The sequence below is a fragment of the Nycticebus coucang genome, chromosome 17, assembly GCF_027406575.1.
Source record: "Nycticebus coucang isolate mNycCou1 chromosome 17, mNycCou1.pri, whole genome shotgun sequence".
NCBI classification, from domain to species: Eukaryota; Metazoa; Chordata; class Mammalia; order Primates; family Lorisidae; genus Nycticebus; species Nycticebus coucang.
In genome coordinates, this window is record NC_069796.1 from 14324577 (window position 1) to 14345976 (window position 21400).

General features: G+C 42.5%; 1 protein-coding gene across 2 annotated transcripts in view; it reads right to left on the reverse strand.

Annotated features, from left to right (window-relative positions):
- Window positions 1-12127, reverse strand: part of TRIM36 (tripartite motif containing 36) — a 32891-nt gene extending 20764 nt beyond the window's left edge. The window contains exons 1-4 of one of the 2 annotated variants that reach the window (XM_053567084.1): window positions 11787-12079; window positions 9307-9541; window positions 2234-2254; window positions 907-1232 (exon numbers count right to left, since the gene is read on the reverse strand). In XM_053567084.1, coding sequence (XP_053423059.1) covers window positions 907-1232; window positions 2234-2254; window positions 9307-9541; window positions 11787-11813 — 609 coding nt within the window. In that variant the 5' untranslated portion in view covers window positions 11814-12079. Of the gene's footprint in view, window positions 1-906; window positions 1233-2233; window positions 2255-9306; window positions 9542-11786 lie in introns of both variants that reach the window. The other variant, XM_053567085.1, reaches the window with a different exon arrangement.
- Window positions 12128-21400: the final 9273 nt, after the last annotated feature.

The following is a 21400-nucleotide window of genomic DNA, read 5'->3' on the forward strand; positions in this document are numbered from 1 at the left end:
AAATTTTGTATCAAAAAGAAAAAGATTTTTCCCAAGCAAGTTGGGCAACTATGGATTTAGCACACTAAAGCACCAAAGTTTTGAAACCATCTGAAATAACTCAAGCTTTCTTCTATTACTCAGAATTATCATTCTGAACATTAATTCCTTATATGGCATCACTTGAATTGTAATAGAATGAACCACAATATCACTCTCTAAGCCAGCGGTTCTCAACCTGTGGGTCTTGACCCACAGGAACTGTATTAAAGGGTTGCAGCATTAGGAAGGTTGAGAACCACTGCTGGGGTGGCGCCTACAGCTCAAAGGAGTAGGGCACCGGCCCCATATACCGGAGGTGGTGGATTCAAACCTGGCCACAGCCAAAAACTGCAAAAAAAAAAAAAAGAGAACCACTGCAGTAAGCTGTGGGGGATGCCAAATAACTAACTCCAATGACTATGCCTTCCGTTCTTATATCTGCTATTTATTTATTTATTGAGACAGAGTCTCACTTGACGCAGCAACTTTGGGCTTAAGCGATTCTCTTGCCTCAGCCTGCCAATTAGCTGGGACTATAGGCGCCTGCCATAATGCCTGGGTATTTTTAGAGATGGGGGCTGGCTCTGGCCCAGGCTGGTCTTGAACTCCAGAGCTCAGGCAATCCACCCGCCTTGGCTTGTATCTGCTTTGAAAGTTATTTCCTGGGTGGCACCTGTGGCTCAAGGAGTAGGGCGCCGGCCCCATATACCGGAGGTGGTGGGTTCAAACCCGGCCCCGGCCAAAAACTGCAAAAAAAAATAAAAAATAAAAATAAATTAAAAAAAAAAAAAAAAAGATTTTTCTAAAAGTTATTTCCTTTCTGTTGAGTTCTAGACTCATAATAATTCATCATAATCTTAATACTCTAAATAAAACTTCATTCACCTTGGGTCTAAAATTGGTGGTTGGGCCCACGTACTCATGCTGAGCCTTCACAGTGCCCCAGGGGTGATAGATTTTGAAGCACTCGTTGCAGTAGCTTGCACTACAATCCATGCAGCTTTTTGTGGACTCCTGAGGTGGCGGTTTGCAAAGGTCACACATAATGGCCGTGGCCGCCCTCGCTGCCTGCCGATATCTTTCTACAATACTTTCCAAAGTGAAATTTCGAAACAGGCCGCTGATTCCTCGGTCTCCAAGATCCACATGATGCTCACAGCCAGGGCAAGGAAAAGTAGTTGTCTTCGTGGTCAATGAACTGCGCTTCCAGCCTGTGTGATTGGTAAGTCTTTGTTTAGTTACATCAATAGAAAAATGATTAGAATTAAGAAAGGAAGAGTCATGTTTTAGAAAGACATGTATCTACAAATATATTACAAAAATATAATATCCAAAGTGGCTGCATTTGAATCAATTTGCATTCTATAAATGTTCTGGAAGACTTCAGTATACAAAAGGTAAGCCCAAGTTATTAAACAGTTACCAAATCAAAGAGAAAAGGAAAATGTTCTATAGTAAATCCCATATAAAACCTACATGAAATCAAACATAGATAAAGAGGTAAAATAATACAATACTACATGTGGTGAGGAGCTTTTGAAATTATATCATTAATATTTACGGTTACTTTTATATACCATATCCAAAGACATTTAAATGAACACTGGCTTAGCTGACAAGAAATGAATTCATACATAAAAGAGGGGGGTCTTTAACCCAGGGCCCATGAACAGGCACCAGGAATATGCAAGAACTATTTTAAATTGTGTGCAAAATTTTCTGTTTTTTTTTTTTTTTTTTTTTTTTAGAGACAGAGTCTCACTTTGTTGCCCTCGGTAGAGTGCTGGGGCATCACAGCTCACAGCAACCTCCAGCTCTTGGGCTTAGGTGGTTCTCTTGCCTCAGACTCCCGAGTAATAGGACTATAGGCGCCCGCCACAACACCCGGCTATTTTTTTGTTGCAGTTTGGCTGGGGCCGGTTCGAACCCGTCACCCTCGGTATACGGGGTTGGTGCCCTACTCATGGAGCCACAGGCGCCGCCCATATGCAAAATTTTCAATCTATATACATATGCATATTTTCTGGTTAAAAATCCACAAATTTGATTAGATACAAAATTTTTAATAACCACAACAAAGGGTTTCCCACTGTAGTATTGTTTATCTGGAAAAATTCAGTAGGCAAGATCATTAGTTAATTGAGTGCAATCTATAGAAAAATGAAGAACTCATTCATAAACCTAGAACTTAGTGACTTTAAAAGGGACCAACCATTTAATATCTTCTTATGACCTGAAACAAAGAACCATTAAGATTACTTAATTCAGTAAGCCAAACGTTACTCAAAACGTACAAGTAATCTTACAATAACATACACACATATATACATATACACACACAAGATGAACGCCTTATACACCTCATTTGTGTTGAGTATTATTATCCTTATTTTACCAAATCAAGAAACCAAAGTCTGACAGTCCTTACCTGCTGGTCCACAGGAATCCAGAGGGTCTCTGTGCCACAGTTGCAAGTGTATCATATTCCCTACTCTCATTTATAAATCTAGTCTTAAGAGTATACTAAGTTACCCACAAAATAACTCTTTTAATATAAACACCAACTTCTTTTTTTTTGTAGAGACAGAGTCTCACTTTATGGCCCTCGGTAGAGTGCCATGGCATCACACAGCTCACAGCAACCTCCAACTCCTGGGCCTAAGCGATTCTCTTGCCTCAGCCTCCTAAGTAGCGGGACTACAGGCGCCCGCCACAACGCCCGGCTATTTTTTTGTTGCAGTTTGGCCGGGGCCGGGTTTGAACCCGCCACCCTCGGTATATGGGGCCGGCGCCCTACCGACTGAGCCACAGGCGCCGCCCTAAACACAAACTTCTTCACCTATAGCCTTTGTTCATACTACCATGTCTCCAGTACCAAAAATAAATGACTAAACTTAGTATAGCAACATTTAGAAAAGGTTTTAAACAGCTGCAGTAATACTGCCTTGGCACATGGCTACCCCCATCGCTCAAAAGAATATCTTGACAGAAGCCTGGCATGATATCACTATAGGTAAAACTCAGCAATCAGCCCACGATATTACTTATTTGAAGTGACTTTATAGCATGCTAAAAGGCATTGGGCCCCCAAAGCCACCTGTGCAACAATACATGCAGAGTATTTTTAATATCTTCATTTAAGGTATTCTTAACCTTGACATTTTTAAACATTAATGCGCACACATACAAAAAAGCTGCCCCGTAAAAATTTGAGAATCCTACCTAAGGTATATTCTTTTTGATAACCCTAGAAACATGCAATACAGTCCAAGACCTTTCACACCACAGCAGGCATATAATGAAATAAGCAGCAAAGCTACTTTTAAAATACATGCCAATTTTACTTGGGGGTAAAAAATAAGCCAAACAATTCTGGAAGTGATATAGTCCAGTGGTCAAGTTTAAAGAAATGGAAATTCACACTTACAGGCTTCTGCATGTGAACTAGGTGATGGAAATTTAAATAAATGGATAACTAATCTCAATAATGTTTTTAAAATGGATTATCATTTTTGTGAAGGTTGTGATAAATTAAGTAATGAGATTAAAAATTAAATTAAATAACAAAATCATGCTTTATCATGGACACTGGTGACACCCAGGTTTTGGTCTTCAGAAATTGGAAAAAAAGTGCTTCATCCCTTCTCCGTATGCCTCTGTCAACTTATTTTTACAGTCAAAAATAAGGCATAAAACATCACACCACCCTTCTTAAATCAGATATTCAATCAAGATGAATAATTTTCCACATAATTTATTCAAATAGATACTTTGAATACTTTTCTAAACAGATTTTGAAAACTCTTGAATATTTCTTATGAATGCTAAATAACTTATTTCATCTGTCTTATACTTCCTACCACTGTTTTCATTAAAAAGAAAACAACAGAATATATGTTTAAAGGCAATAAAGAAAGCAGGACAAATCTAAGGATATTCTGGGAAATAAATCTAATAAAAAAAAATCAACACAGTGGAACAAAGAACAAAAATTTAATAGCGTCAAACTTCGTACTTTTCCATAGTTGTATGAATATACAGTAGCCATTAGCCCAGTGTGGCCATTTAAGTTTAATTAAAATTAAATGAAACAAAAGATTCATGTCTTTGGTTACATTTCAAGTTCTCAAGAGCCACCTGTCTGTGGCTAGTGGCTACCTTACTATATGAGGCAGGGTTGAACATTTCATTATCATAGCAAGTTCTACCGCATACGTGGCTCTATGATATAACGAAAAGAAAAGCAATGGTGGCTTGGACAGGCAAGGAAGTAACGTAGGACAAGCAAGGCAATCTGATGCATCAAACTGAATTTGTGAAAAAACAAAACAAAACAAACAAACAAAAAACAAACAAAACTGAATTTGTGGGGCCAGTAACATTTGCAAATGTGAACACTACCACCTTGTGGAATCAACTCTTGTCCCTACTTTCTTTACTTCAAAGATAGATTAAATGGTCAGCAGACATTATGACACAATTTCAAAATAAAGACGCCAAAAAAAGTGTTCAAATTGGTTTGTAGCAAACCCTCTCATAAAGTCCACTTTCAGTCATTTGTTTACCATTTAAATATCAAAGAGAAAATAAAATATTTGAAAACAAAAAGAGAATCAACTCATTTAACTAACAGGTTCCCAATCTCTGCCAGTTGCATCCTCTCCCGTATGATGATGCAACTTCCCTACTATTACCCCTTGACCAACAGACTACCTTTCCCACACTGGACATTCACGTTGGCCTTCTTGGTGTTTAGCAATGGGCCGATATCTTATGCCACCACCTCCATGTTTATTTTGGCATAACCTGGTGTCTGTGAGTTACAATTACCCTTACATTAGCATTCTCCAAACTATAAAAATTACTTTTCTCAGCTACCCTCTGAATCAAAAATGAGTAATAAGAAATTTTTAAAAGCAAACTATTCCTGTCTCTCCTCCTAATTACTAGATTTCAACAGTTAAAATTTACAGGAACTCACTAAAGCCTTTAAAGAAAGGATCCAATGTGACTTCTAAAAAGTGGCTTTAAGATTTTTAAATCAAAAAATGCAGAAGAGGAAAACAGAAAAGGGATAAATTTCAGGTGTTTATCATTCTCCAAGGAAACAGAGGGTATCACCAGTAACCACAGAAAAGTAGTCAATGTTATTTTAAAGGTCAACTGGAGTAAAAAAATAATATTTTTAATAAGATTGGTTTGCCATCTTTTTTTTTTTTTTTAAGATGAGGTCTCACTCTGTCACCCAGGCTAGAGTGCAGCGGTGTGATTATAGCACACTACAGTCTGAAACTCCTGGGCTCAAGTGATCCTCCAGCCTCAGCTTTACAAATGGCTGGGATTATGGGTGTGAGCCACCACTCCTAGCCTCATTTAGCCCATATTTCATTCAGAATCAAGTACTTCAAAAACCTTGAGGGCAGCGCCTCTGGCTCAAAGGAGTAGAGCACTAGCCCCATATGCCAGAGGTGATGGGTTCAAACCCAGCCCCAGCCAAAAACTGCAAAAAGAAAAAAAAAAAAAAAAAAACCTGAAAAAGAAATGTCTATAATTTACCCACAGGTGGGCAAGACCTCAATATTAAAACTCTGTTTAAAACATTAACAAAGAAAAGACTCCATATGCATAAAATAAGATTATGTTAACTACAAAAATTATCAACACCTTTATCAAATTGTTCAAGATGTAAGTACTAGCTTATTTTAACCTCCTAAAAGTAGCAATAGGGCAGTGCCTGTGGCTCAAAGGAGTAAGGCACCAGCCCCATATGCCGGAGGTGGCGGGTTCAAACCCAACCCTGGCCAAAAACTGCAAAAAAAAATAAAAAATAAAAAATAACAATATTAAACTTTGTTCCTCTAAGTAAATATAAAGGATCTTTAAAACACCATGTACAAAAAAAACAAATGGGACATATGTCATTTTATGAAAAAATATCTTGTCATGAATATTGACAAAATGCAAACACTAAAAATCAGTGTTCTTCCTTTAAAACATCAGAACTTGTTCCGAAATTTAGTCCTGTTGACCTTTAAGTCATTTCAGCCCAATTTATTCACTTTTCACATAATGTTAAAGACTTGACCACTGATGTTTGAGAACCTTATATACACACAAGATTATTTAAAATTTAAATCCAATGCTATACTGCCTGCGGCCACAAAAGCAATAAAACATTTTCTACCTCTCCACCCCAAAGATCTCCGTTGTGATGCTGTGAACAATGAACAGAAAGCTGGATTTAGAATTTAATTTCAAAGAGAAGATTCACAACTTGTTAACAAAAGATAAAGCACTAACTGTGTCCTGCACATAATACAATTATTGAATTAACAGTAAAAATGTGTTTTTCCTGGTACACGTGGTATTTATAAAGCCAGCAACATAAAATATTCAAACTATCTTATTAGAATTCAGAATTATTATCATTGTTGGTGCAGCACTAAAAAAACCTATACTTTGTCCTACAGATTTTTTTTGTTTGTTTGTTTGAGACAGAGTCTGGCTCTGTCACCCACGCTAGAGTAACACAGCGTCAGCCTAGCTCACAGCAACCTCCAACTCCTGGGTACCAGCAATCCTTGTACCTCAACCTCTCAAGTAACTGGGACACAAGCTGGACACCATGATACTCAGCCAGTTTTTCTATTTTTAGTAGAGACAGGGTCTTACTCTTGCTCTGGCTGGTCTAACTTTCAAGCTCAAGAGATTCTCCTGCTTTGGCCTTCCAGAGTGCTAGGATTACAGGTGTGAGACACCGCACCCAGCCTAGATTTGTATTGTTAACAATCATATTTCAGGTAACTGTTGGAAATACAAAATAAAATGAAGCATCTTTTGTTTGACTTTTTATTGACCTAAAAACTGTAAACAAACATCCCCCAAACTGAATATATGGAATATTCCATCTGGCAACAGAAGAATACAAAATAGTGGGAAAATTTACACATACTCTATGACCCAGAGCATACAGTATTTTTTTTAACACAATTTAATATGCTATTGTGTTGTACACATAAATATTACTCTGCTTTCAAGGGACTCTTTTTAAAAAAAAAAAAAAAAGTCAAATGTCTTATGCAGTGTTATCCAAAAGAAACGTATAAGTCAAAAGTACAATATATGTAACTTTAAATTTTCCAGTAGCCACATTAAAAAAGGAACAAGTGAAGCTGGACACCATGGCTCACACCTGTAATCTCAATACTTTTGGAGGATGAGGTGGGAGGAGCACTTGAAGCCAGGCTTCAGCAAGCTATGATCACAGCACTCATCAAGAAACACATGAAATTAATTTTAATAACATGTTATTTAACACACTACAGCCCCCCACTCCTGACATACTGGCATTTCAAAATGTAATCAATATAGCAATTATTAAAGGCTATTTTTTTAGTCTTTTTTTTTTAATTCTACATCTTTGAAATCCAGTGTGTATTTTACACTTACAACTCATCTCAATTCAGACTGGTCACATTTTAAGTATACGTGGCTTGTGACCACTGTACTGGATAGTTGAGGTCTAATTAATCCCTTCATTAAACAGTGACAAAAAAATTTTTTAGAATTCCATTCCTTCCATACCAACTTCTCAGAATAGAATTTCTGGTTTCCTTCGCAAGTAATGTCTAAATTATAAAAAAGGGGGGGGAAAGAAGCTTGTCATTAAAAAAAGGAATATTTTTTACCCATGAATCAATCTATCCTAAGAAAAATTACAGGCAAATACCCGGTAATGGAGGACAAGTAACATTATACATTGCACATGAACTTTAAGGACACCCTGCATTTTCACAGGTTCAAAATATATTCCTACTGGCTTGAAAGTAGTGATCATACAGAGGACAATCCTAAAACTTGCACTCATTACCACACGTTAGGCATTTTCATCCTCTGGGTGCTCTATCTGTATGTATTCTTAATAAAGACCTGTGCTCTGCTATTACATCTCTTATGAAACTCTATACAATGCCCGGCCACACACACTTAAAAAAAGAAGGTAGGTCTACTTGTGTATCACCCTTCAGCATTCAGCCATATCTGGTAACCATAGGGCACCCAAATAATTGTTGAATGAATGAATATAAGTGGTATTCAACAAGGCACAGAACATCAGTGCTGGAGAATATGGCAGGTGACAGAACAACTGGCCCAACGCACTACCCAAAGCAGAAATACCTTCCATAATAATTGCAGACAATGGAATGGTCACCTATCCATTGTTTAAAACAAAGACTGCCAGCACTGATGTTCCAAATGCTGATGGGTCAGAGCCAAAGATGTGTTTTGACCATCTTGCCCTATAATGGGCTGGTATGACATTTTTAAATAAATCACCGATATTTAAAATAAAACATTACACATTAAAAACACTACCACTCTTATGGTTTAAGAGGGAAAAAGAGGATCATACTTCAAACCTCAAACCCCGGACTGGGCAGAGTTGGAAGCTCAGAAGTCTGCTACCTGTGGTCACCTCCATACCCTCCTCCAAACACAGGACATGTCTAACATGAAACTGTGGCATTTCCACCTACTCTTGGTCCTCACCGCTGATTTCTGTACTAGGATGTAGCCGTGAATTTCAGCATCTCCAGTGATTTCACGTTAATACTGATCTATGTTAATCCTGCAACGGCTGTCTAGAATAAAAGGTAGCACTATTCCCAACAGGAAACAATTTAAACACTGGCCGTGTAAGAAAGATAACATGTACTATACCTTAAATTAGATGTTCCATACATTACTACAGAATTCTTCTGCTATTTATGATATTCAAAATCCTCATTTTCAAAAAATGGGTTAAAAATGAATGAAGAACATAAAATCCTTGGGTAGGATATAAAATAATGCCTCTAAAAATTTTCCTAGGACTAGCCATTATGCACTCTAATCCCTTAATTCTGCATTATTTACATATTACCATAACGGATATCTTCCTACTTAGTACTTCAGTAGTCCATTATGTTATTTATCATAGGAAGGACATCACAGGGTCAGAATATCCCCTAAAATATAGACACAGTTAATAAGGAGCTTAACACAAAGTTGTGTTTAATATTTAGTATCTTTGCTTGCCATTTTATTATGATAAAAATGTAACATCAACTTTAAATATGTATATCAAAAGAGTTCATTTTGACATTTTGAGGGGCCTTTATAATTTCAATGTATCCATCTGGAGAAATTAGCCCTCCAAATGACAAACATAATTTTCCTTTCACAGTTATCACTGAACATATATCTACAAGCCCCCACTCACCCACCCAAAGTTCCACTACATACCTGGTCTGCTAATTCTATCAATTTTATCCATGCTAGGGGAAGGGAGCCGAAGTCGAGGACTGCTCTGATTGGAGTTGTCTGATCCCACCTCATTGCATGAGTCATCATGAGTCAGTAAGAGTTCTTTTACACATTTATGACAGATACTATGTTGACAGGGGAGAATCAATGGGTGGGTAAACAGCTCCTTGCATGCTGGGCAAATGAGCTCTCTTTCAATATTCTTAATGGTAACCTTAAATTGAGAAGAAAAAATCAGAGTTAAAGGCTCTTGATAGACAAATACATTCATATTCTTATACCTTTTGCAACAAGTACAAGTGTTTCCTTTCCAAAAAAAATTAACAGATTTTTTTCCTTGAGTTTCTTTTCAACTATGAAACAATACCGTTAACCCTTCCCCCTCCCCCAACGTTCACAAGGGACACAGAAAGGGAAGAAAGAGAAAAAATCAGCATAAAATACTAGGAGAGCATAATATGCTGTCAAAATATAAAGATTCAAATCACCAGGAATAATTCATTGACTTAGGACTTCATGAAATCCTAAAAGTAGATTTCTTCAATTTAAATTTTGATTATGGCGCTAAGAATAAAACCGCATTCCTATTTGGTGAATTGCAACTGGTAAGTAACAAGAGCTGATAAACAGTAGGGTTGCCAGAACACTCAGAGAACTCCAGTGGAAATGTATTTACAAGACAGTTATTAACTGTCTCCTTTAAACACCACCATCTTTCATATGCTGCAACTGTTCACATCAAAAATGCTTGAGGGTCTTGTGCTGAATATCAAAGCAATTATCTTAAAAGCACTTTACCAACAGTAAGGGATGTAGAGGACCTTTTTAAAAGGTACATACACCCTGTTAAGAGCTCTCAATACTACAGGCTTTCATCATGTCAGGTGAAAAACATTCTAGACTCCTGACAAAAAAAAGTTTGATGACTTCATACCAGTTTTCTCTTCCTTTCCCTATGCAGTATCTGGAATTCCAATCTATGAATCCTATAGTCAGCATCTCTGCAATTTTAATGACAGTCCAACTTTAAAGTACCCATAACCTTGGGCAATCATTTCAACTACTAAAGATACACATAAAATCAAAATTTAATTAATTCACTCATTGTAATAAAACAGGATGTATGCTACCTTATTCCTCCTAAAAGAACACGAAGTGCTTCAGTAATCTCTAAGAACCAAACAGCAGTCGAGCCAACTGGCTTTTTCACTGTGATTGGGTCTTTCAATACATCGCTCAAATATTTATTTTATTTATTCATTCTTTTTGAGACAGAGCCTCAAGCTGTCGCCCTGGGTAGAGGGCCGTGGCATCACACCTCACAGCAACCTCCAACTCCAGGGCTCAAGCGATTCTCCTGCCTCAGCCTCCTAAGTAGCTGGGACCACAGGCGCTCACCACAACAGCCGGCTATCTTTTGGTTGCAGCCATCGTTGGTTTTTGGTGGGCCCGGGCTGGATTCGAACCTGCCAGCTCAGGTATATGTGGCTGGCGCCTTAGCCGCTTGAGCCACGGGCGCCGAGCCACGCTCAAATATTTAATAAGGACCCACATAATGTCACAATGTTAATAAATTTGGAAAGATAAACACACCTCACAGTTCACATCCAAGGATTTAGAATATTCACATCCTCATTTCACAAAAGGTGTGACATCTAATTCAGAGGAAAATTTGGTCCTGAATGTCCAAAATAGGTTCACACATTCCATTTTTATGTATAAAACTATGCGGTCACTTAAGATTTACCTCTCACTAGGGGAAGATCTCAAATCATTACCATTTTTGCTGAACATCAAGCAGTACCTTGAATCTGACTTTTTATTCACAGTGAACATAAAGCAATTCTTCTCATTGAGATGGGAACGATCTGATTAAAGAAAATGGGATGCGGTGGCTCCCTCAGTTTATCGGTATCAAGGGGTTTCTCGGGAAACTTCTAAAGAATTGCACATCCGACCCCTTCAAACAAAAACACTGCTCCCCGACAGCTGCCCGGGCCGGGCCGCTCCCCACCCCCGCGCTGCAGGGCCCGGGCGGAGCCTCCTCTCGCCCGGGCGGCTGCTGCGACGGCCCCGGCCCGCGGGGTTCCGAGGCGGACCCAGCCCCGCGGCGTCCCCGGACAAAGGGCGCCACGGCGCTCCGCCGGCACCCGACTCCCGAAAGAGAATTCACTCTACAGCCTGAACTCTACTAACGAGCCCGCAGACTTCCCCGAGTGGCTCAGGTGGGCGACCACCGGATCCGCGCTTTCCTCGGGGCCCAGGAGACCCCAATTCCGACCCGCCGTGGGTAGAGAGCGGCGCCCCGGGTCGCGGAACCCGGCCGGGGCGGAGCAGGCGAAGGGGAAGCGGAGCCACCCCCAGCCTCTTTCCTCCGCGAGGAGCGGCTCCCTCGATCGGGACCGCGCGCCGCCTCCCGGAGCCAGGCGGGAAGCTGCGGCCCCTCCGCCCGCACTCACCAGCCCGTCCGAACCATCCCCCTCCATGGTAGTCTTCCGCCAGGTGTCATCAACGGCAGGGTGCGGACGGGCACCGGGCAGGGACTGGTGGGCGGGTCCCTGCGGCGGCCGTGGAGCCTCGGTTCGAAGCTGGAGGGCGAGCTGGACAGCCGGATCCGACCCGCGGACCGACGCAGCGAGGAGCAAGCCGCGGCGGGCGAAAGCACAGGCGCGGGAGAGTCGAGCCTGGCGCCCTGCGACAGCCCAGGGAATCCCGCCCCACCGCCAGCTGCGGCCGCGGCTCCTGCGGACTGCGGCTGGGCTGGCGGCCGCGCGCAGACCCGGGAGGTGGCGCCCGGGGGCGGGACTGGGGCGGGGCCGTCGCCGGGGCAACAGCGCCAGCCACACAATGGAGGCGGGGCTGCTGGTAGCGGGGCCGGAGGCTGCCGGGACTCCAGGGCGAGGAAGGCGGGGTGAGGCGCGCTCCGCAACCACCTCTCCGCCTCACTACTGGTCCCTCACTCCCATCCCGGCTGCCACCTGTCGCCCCCGCGGCGTGGGAAGCTTCGGAGAGGGGGAAATGAAGGCTGCGGAGGGGTCAGCCGAGGCCCGGGACGGCGCGCCTCTGCGGCGGCTCCCTGCTGCCGGCTGGAGCTCCGGCCCGCGGCGTCTCTGCACCTCAGTTTGCTTCCCCTGAGCTCGGAGCGAATCATCACAGACAAGTCTCACTTCCTGGCCCTGAAGTGTGTGGTGGCCGCGAGGGCGCGCGGGCCGCTTCCCCCTGGCAGTCGCAGCGAGGACTGCAGAGCTGCGCACGCCGAGGCCGCCCACCCCCGCCACTGCCCCCGCCTGGCCGGCCCGGGGGTTCCCCCTGGGGCGGATCCTCCGCACCTCTCACTTCCCCACTTAGCCCCGGGCTTGACTGGCTGAGTGAACTTCACGCTCCCTCGCTGGTCACAGAGCACTTGTATTGTGCCGCCCCCGCCTCCACAGCGGGGCGCGGCGCCTCACACGCGACACCTTGACAAGTGGCCTGACGACAGCCCGCAGGGCAGAATTTCCACTCACGGGTGCGGGCCGGAGTCGAATTTGTAAAAGGCGGAAGCGCCCCACGCCTCCGCAGACGCTCTGCGGGTCCCCGGACACCTCCCGCGGGGCCGGCGCTGCGGCGGTACCGCGGAGAGTTGGGACGCGCGCGCCCCCAGCGCACTGGCCGCGTGAACTGCACTCGCCCCAGACCGAGCGCGTTTCTCCTGCTTGGGGCACACGGAGAAGAAATTAACCTGAGATTGCGTTAGATCCAGCCACACGAGGGAAGTTAGATGACTTTCCGGCTAACTAATTCAGCCTCATGTGTTATAAAACTTTAACAACAGGTGCCCTAAACCGCTGGGCGAAGGGACCACAGAGCGAGGTCCCTTTAGCGAGGCATCCCAGTTAGGTTTTGAAATGCTTCCCACTTTTATTTCCTGTTTTGGAGAAGTCTCTCGCTGTGGCAAGTTCCGCCGTCTTCCCACAGCACTGTCAGCAGCGGTAGCCTCTTCTCTAACCCAGCAGCTAAATCAGGTAGCAGTGTAGAATCACATGGGACGGCGGTGGCAACTGTCTTTCATGGAGTGCCCTTGTACAGGTGTGGTGCAGAGAGATTGAGCACCTGGCCAGGGAATGACTCAGCTGTTCTGATACGGATTAAGGGCCAGTTCTGTGGCCGCACGTGCTAGACCTGAGAAGGCTTGCTTCCCACAGGTTCTGAAGAGTGCTAATCAGGAGAGAATAAGGAAAATAACAAATGCCTGCGTGGGTTTGGTATCTAAATCACGTCCAAGTCCACGTGCCTATATAGATTTTTAGAGGCTCGACCATTAAAAAGCACGGTTAAGTGTTTTTAATTACTGGATTTGGGGTTAATAATTCCCCCTCTGGCTATAATTTCACATCCACACACCTGGATAGTGCTCTTGTCCAAAACTTATTAGTTGATAGAGTAAAGGTGATGAGAAGGCTTCATTAATATGAATTAAAGATAAAACTTGTATAAACAATATTTGGGTGAAAATAAATTTTAAAGGCCTTCCTCTATGCACATCAAACTTCGCTGATTTCCACCTGATTTACAAATTTCAAAAATTACGTTAATACACTTGGCAAAAATGTGGGGGAACTAGTCACTTTCAAACTTTACGAACGTTTAGATTGGTGCAGCTAATGTAAGGGAAATTTTGTAAATCCTATTATAAATTTTAAATACTTGTACCTTTGACTAAACGATTCCACATCTAAGAATATCCCTACAATAACACTTGCATCTGTACACAAAAACGTGTACAGAGATCTGATTGGGACTTTGTAGTAACTAAATATCACCTATAATGTACATTCTAACCATGGAATACCATGCAGCAGTTATAGTAGCCATGAGAAAGGATTTCTAAAATACAGTATCAAAAAGTGCAAAACTATGTGAATTCTGTATGCTACTGCTCACATTTATTCTAATATAGGCAAAAAGAAGTCTCTGGAACAGAGCACAAAAAGTGATAATTATGATGGAGAAGTAGGGGGTGGAATCTGGTATAAGAGACTTATGCCAGAGTTAAGAGACTTCACTCACATTTTGTTTATATTTTATAATATGTGCATGTTTTATTTCTAAGATTTTTGATGCTAACAAATTTCTTTCTATTTAATCCATAAACGTTTTAAAGCAAAAAGGGGTTAGGGTTATGCTAGAAATATAAAAGCCACCATTTTAAACTATCACTTTCCCAGTTCCCTAGTTATTTCTGGCCTTGGCTGCCATGCTTTGGGTCATCTCATTATACAAACCAGCCTCCCAATTATCAAAGTTACCGCCTTTCCCAGCTCAGGTTAAAATCCTGTGTGGGTTTTGTCAGGTTGGTTTTTATCCTTCTGTCTCCTTCCCTCACTACCTCTAGTCAGCCTCAAACCATACCATTTCCTCTTCCTCAGATTCTGTTCTTTCTAATTCTCACAGCTGATTCCCCCACCTACACCGCCTCCCCTCTGTATGTGACAACAGCCTATCCCTTAAGCATTTACAGATGCATTTCCATAGGCATAGCCCTGTCCTTGGGCCTCTTATGTGCAGGGGGCAAAGAAAGCTATGGTCCTGAACCACAAGCAGCCCTCTGTGGGAATATAAGGGGAATCCGTGTATGTATATGGGAGTGTATTTGAACACATGTGTGTGTTAGGGGCAGGGATTATAGGAGGGTAGGTAAATTTGCAATCACAAAACAAGTCTGGCAAAGGATGGAATGCCTTGCAAGGCCTGGAACACTATGCTTTTCTGTAGATGCTGGGGAACTTTTGAAGGCTTTTCAGCAGGAATAACTTGAAATATCTGGGATTTTTAAAAAATGTGTTTTATTCTCCCATTTTGCAAGGCATATGCAATTTCTTGGCTCCTACTTCTCCCCAGTTTGGAGTATCATAGCAACTCCTTTTCTCATAGTTTCTTTTAAATTCTTGGTCAAAATTCAACACGAGGAAACCTATTCTATTTTATTACACCCCTAAGTCTATGACCTTCAGCACTCTTGTCTTCACTGCTATACCTTGCACCTGTTGGTGTTAACTGCTCTTCTATCACAGGGGCTCTACTGTTTTCCATGTCACATTCATGTACTTCATGAAACCGAAAAGGTCAATTATCCCCTATTCCCAAATATACAGATACACAAAATTCAGGTTCTGATAAAAACACAACCTCAATAAATGTTCATTACTTGATACTTAAAAATATAAACTTGTTACTTGTAAACCATACACTACTCATTAAACTGACCTGGTGTCTTCCCATATTGACTCCAGTTACCCAATGGGAGATTATATTCCTGGCTGGGTCAGGTCCCAGTGACCAAGGTGTCTCTTTCAGTCAGTGCTATGAGACACCACTAGCTCTTAACCAGTTTGGTCTGAGATCCAACACTGTTCTGATCAGATTCTTTTAGCATGCTTCGCAAGAAGTAGAAACAGGAGGATACCATCAGATGCCTCTAAGCATTGCCCTCTGTTGGGAACCCTAGTCATTGACCATGGGTACAAAATCAAGAGACACTCCCCTCCCCACCCCCGCACGAATGGGAAACAAGGAAGATGGAAAGTAGGCAAATCACAGGGTTTGACAGGAGATTGGCACACTGACTGTGTATACTGCTGGCTACCAGAGGATTACAGGTAAACAACAGTCAAGGGCACTGTCAGTTTTGCTGATCAAGCCTCTGCTCTGGCTGGCCAACCTTACCAGTCATAAAGTGTTTCTATGGAAACAAAGGCAGGGGCGAGGAGTCCAGAGAGACAGGAAGTTCGGATTTTCACTGCTGGGCCAAATCCTACTCATCTTTCAAGATGGACTTCTAGAGCCTCCTTCATTAGTCTAGTTTTCATTGATTGTCCCTAACTCTGAACTCTTTTTAGCAATTAGAGTCTTACTGCTCACTTTGTATACTAATGTTTGATGTTTTGTAAGTCTTATCTTCCCAACCATTTAGCTTTTACTTGTTAAAGACAAAATTGAGCAGGCATTTACCCAGTAAATGGTAGCACCTGACCAACAATTTGAACTTGAGATCAGAGAACACAGTGCTGCTCTGACAGACATTTTTCCACTAATGACAGTGGTGAACTGGCTACGCATAACTTGTGGGCAAATAGTTTTCTTGGCCAACTTGAAGTGAACAAAATTGACAATATTTTTAGGTTGTCTAGCAGGTTCTCCTTGGCTGTATCTTATGCAAATTTAACTCTACAGGTATTTATTTTATCTGGCAACCCTACCTCAACTTCATAATGATCCTACTTTCAATTTAAGGTGCCTGACGATCCAATCCTGTTGTCCTAATAGCTAGAGAAATAAAAGCTTTCATTTACTGAGAACCTATTATTTGCCAATAACAGTCTTAGGAATCTTGCATAAAATGTTCATTTAATCCATACAATAGCCCTGTGAAATACGTTTTTTTTAAAAAAAATTTACTTCTTTATTTTATAGCCAGAGTCTCACTATCACCTAGGCTGGAGTGCAGTGGCACAATCATAGCTCACGGCAACCTCAAACTCCTAAGCTCAAGCGATCCCCCGCCTCAATCTCTCAAGTAGCTAGTAGCTAGGATTATAAGCACATGCCACTGTTCCTGGCTCGTTTTTTAAATTTTGGGTAGAGATAGAGGGTCTCACTATGTTGCCCAGGCAGCCCTCAACCCCTTGCCTCAAGCAATCCTCCTGCCTTGGCCTCCCAAGGTACTGGGATTACAGGCATGAACCAACACACCCAGCTTCTGGCATAGGTTTGATTCTCTTCAGAGTATACGCACAACAGCCATAATGCCTCCCCACTTCCACCCATAGATTAAGTAATATTTTCAGGATCATATGACTAGATACCAAAAAGAAAGGATACAATCCTGGGTCTCAGTCCAGTGTCCCTATTGCATTGACAGATGAGTATAAAATATATCTATATATATTTCATTAAAAAATCTGATTTAAACATTTTTTTTTTTTTTTTTTTTTTGCAGTTTTTGGCCAGGGCTGGGTTTGAACCCACCACCTCCGCCATATGGGGCCAGCATCCTACCCCTTTGAGCCACAGGCGCCACCCTGGTTTAAACATTCTTTTGCAAAGTAGGGGATACTTTTTTCCCAAATTATCTTTAAGACCATGTAGTAAAATAAATCAGAAGAAAATGATGACATTACCTGGCTTATTGTACCCTCAATGAATCCCCAACAATAAAGAAAGAAAAAAGAAAATGATGATATTTTGAAATTAGCTATTTCAAATGACCCTGCAAACTACTAAAACTTCTGTTTGCTTTCTCTTCGCCTCGTAGCACATACATTTCACCCAGTCCCAAGATATAAAAAAATATATATTTTAAAGAACACTTTGCAGTGGGCACAACCTTACCATTATCACTCCAGTGTAGATTTCAGTTGTGTGAGCAACTATCTATTCATCCTTCTGAAACAGATCATTTGGTGGTATTTTTGTTTTGGTAAAACCTTACATTAGTCTAGATTCCAGGATTTTCTAAACCTAATTCTTCAGAGTACAAAACAAGTGTCTTCTTGTTTTAAAGAAAATTTTGTATTTGTAAAACTTCTTGAATTTTTATGCCCCAAAGATGTTCAGATTTAAAATAATTCACCAAGTAATTGTATATCATTGCCTGTTTCTCTATCAAAATAAAATGTAAGCTTTCCAAGCCTCTTTTTTTTCTTGTAGCTCAAACTAATGTACTCTTTGGTTGTGCTTGACCAGAAATTATTGAATTATAGGAAAGAGAGTGTACTTTCTGGCTATTTATATATACATAAATATGCTAAATATTCAAAATATAAGTAGGCATACTAAATTTAAATTCTTGTTCCATATCATCAAATCTTATGTGATTCCAGAAGAGTGTATGACGGTAATAAAAAGTTATTGATGGACCAGGCACAGAGGCTCACTCCTGTAATCTTAGCACTCTAAGAGGCTAAGGCCGGTGGATTGCTTGAGTTGAGGAGTTGGAGACCAGCCTGAGCAAGAGCAAGACTCCATCTCTACTAAAAATAGAAAAACTAGCCAGGTGTGGCAGTGCCTGGAGTCCCAGCTACTCTGGAGGCTGAGGCACAAGGATTGTTCAAGCCCATGAGTTTGAGGTTCCTGTGAGCTTTGATGCCATGGTACTCTACCTAGGATGACAAAGTGAGACTCTGTCTCAAAAAAGAAAAGAAAATCTTGATGAAAATCTTTCAAGAGACCATAACGGTATGAAAATACTGCTTTGAGTCATCCTAGATATTAAGTAAAGATCTGGAAAGCTCTACCTAGTAAGAGAGAAGAGATGCAAAGGAAATAAAAAGCTTTCAGAAATGGTTAAAAGTTTCAAAGTTAGTGAAATATAAGGAAATACACTCACATTGATTTGCATAACTCTTGAGAACTATAACTGTACTTCTAGGGCAGCGGTTCTCGACCTATGGGTTGCGACATTAGGAAGGTTGAGAACCACTGTTCTAGGGTATTGTTTGATGAACAGAAAAGATCAGGATGGTAGGGATCACTGTGTACTTTAAACATTAAAGTAACCATCACAGTGCAGTAAAATAAGCTGATCAAGTTTGTCATGAGGGTTTCAAGTTACCCTAAGATGAAAGGCTCACCCCACACGCATGCAGAGAACACACAGAAGACAATTTAATTTGAAGTAGACACATAAACAGCTGCCACTCTGGAGGATTGGAGGTGGGCAGGAAGGAACTTCCACTTTTTACTCTGTAAATCTTCTGTCAAGTTTGAAATTTTGCAACAAGTATGTATTAGGGCGGCGGTTCTCAACCCCTTTGTAACAATGAAAATACAGGGCAGCGCCTGTGGCTCAGTCGGTAGGGCGCTGGCCCCATATACCAAGGGTGGCGGGTTCAAACCCAGCCCCGGCTTAACTGCAACCAAAAAATAGCCAGGCGTTGTGGCGGGCGCCTGTAGTCCCAGCTACTCCGGAGTCTGAGGCAAGAGAATTGCTTAAGCCCAGGAGTTGGAGGTTGCTGTGAGCTGTGTGATGCCATGGCACTCTACCGAGGGCCATAAAGTGAGACTCTGTCTCTACAAAAAAAAAAAAAAAAAAAATGAAAATACATCGTGGCATTAGGAAGGTTGAGAACCACTGTATGAGGGTATTCATCTTGCAGAATTTTAAAGTCATTTACCTTAAATTAACTTACACAGTTTGAGAAATCCAGGACAAGGATGATACAAGGTCTGGGGGGAAAGGAAAGAAATTATAGGATGGTTGGGACTCTGAGGGAAGCAGTAAGAGGCAGCCCCCCTGCAGGTCTCTGCACTCCTATAACTCTGGGCCTCAGACCAGTTTCACATCATTCCTTACATTACTAACCTGAACTACAAAGTGGAACCTAACTCCCCAGAGGAAAATAAAGCCAATCACTTTCAAAGGTCTTCTAGATATTGTATAATCACACACAGAATAGAGGTTTTAAATGGAGCTGGGGTAGGGCAAACTTGAGAACAATAGGTAGGGGACAAGTTTGAGTTGAAATAGCCAGGAGGCTAATCTGACCAATCCTTACCCCCCCCACCCCCCGCCTACCTACCCCCCCACCTACACCCCCCCAAAAAAAGGGCTGAGGGAGATACAGTCCTAAGTTCTTCCTGGGAGAGCCTGCTTTCCAACCCCAGACATTTCAATGGACACTTGGCATCTCCAGCTTTGGGAGTCACCTGAGACACACAGGTGTGCAGGCCTGTTGCTGAAGCCTGGTGACCAGGGTCTGCCTAGTCAAGAGAGGCAGAAAATCCAGTGAATGAAACCAGGAAGTTAAATTGGTTTTGTTTTTTCATTGCAGTGAGCATAGTGTGATGAACATATTGTTATTCCTAGCTCTTGTTTTTGTTTACCCGATTTCACTATAAGGAGTTTTAAGGGTCCACTATTGGTTCTGCCCTACTTCCCACTTAGTGTTTATGGGAGACTCATCTGTCTGCCTCACAGCCGCCACCTGAAGTGTTACAATGCAGATCTCTGGGTCCTGCCCCAAAACTATTCTCTCAGAATTTCAAGGCTTGCCTGCTGTTGAAGGAAAGAACGGCCAACTAATACAATTCTGCCTTACCTTGAAGAAAGTCCTAGTACCACAGGCCAAAACTCACTCATCAATCGTCCTATTTCCCATCCCATCAAGTAATCCATTTATTTTTGTAAACAACAAAAAGCTTTCCCTTTCCTGCCTGCCCCCCAGCCCTCTCAAATAGATGCCCCTGTAAGTCTTTGTCCTTAGACCTGGCAGTCGGTGGCCAGCCACATGCCCTGCTCTTTAGAGGGCTGGGTTCTGGCCCTCTCTGGCTATGCACTTCTTCGCTCAGAGCCAGCCTTTTTCTTGGGGACTTTTCCTCTCCCCAGGGTCCATTCTTTAGATGGCAGGGTAGGTAAAGAATGCACCGTAAGCCAAAGGGGTGGTTAAGGGGCAGCTGTTTGGGACGGCGAAGGGCTCTGGTGTGCTGGCAAGTGTGTGCGGGAGGCCCCTCAGGTGCAGGATGGAGACCCAGGTTGGAAGAAGAGTAGAAAAAAGCTTCTCCGTTCGCGCTTCTGGCCCGGGCTGGGAGAGGAGCCGGAGGCACAGCCCCCATCTCCAAAATGTTACTGAACATTCTGTTTGTATTTCAGGTGAAAGTGTATGTGGTTGCAGAACAGGAGAATTCAGGGAAGTATATGGTTTGCCTGAGACCCTTCAAGCTGGCAGGGCATTAAACCCGCTCCCCAGCTCCGGGAACCGCAAGGCGGTGTGGCCTGGAACCAAAACGACTCCCCGCAGTGTAGGGCAGAGGTGGAGTTAGGCGGCGTGCGACTGAAGTTTCTGGTGCTTTCAGGGGCTCACGCCACAGCTGCGGAATCGCCTTTCTCCTTCTGATGACCGCAGGCAGGGAGTCGGGTTCTCCTCACCTCTTCTAGAAGCTCCCAGCGCACAGGGCAAACACGCACGCCCTTTCCCGCCTTCTCGCCTACCGTAAGTCCTGGTGCAGCCTCTGTATTTCCCGACACGACCCGCCTGCAAACCACTTAGGAGCCTCTCTGGGCATTTTATCCGATGCAGCGCGGAGCTCAGCCTTC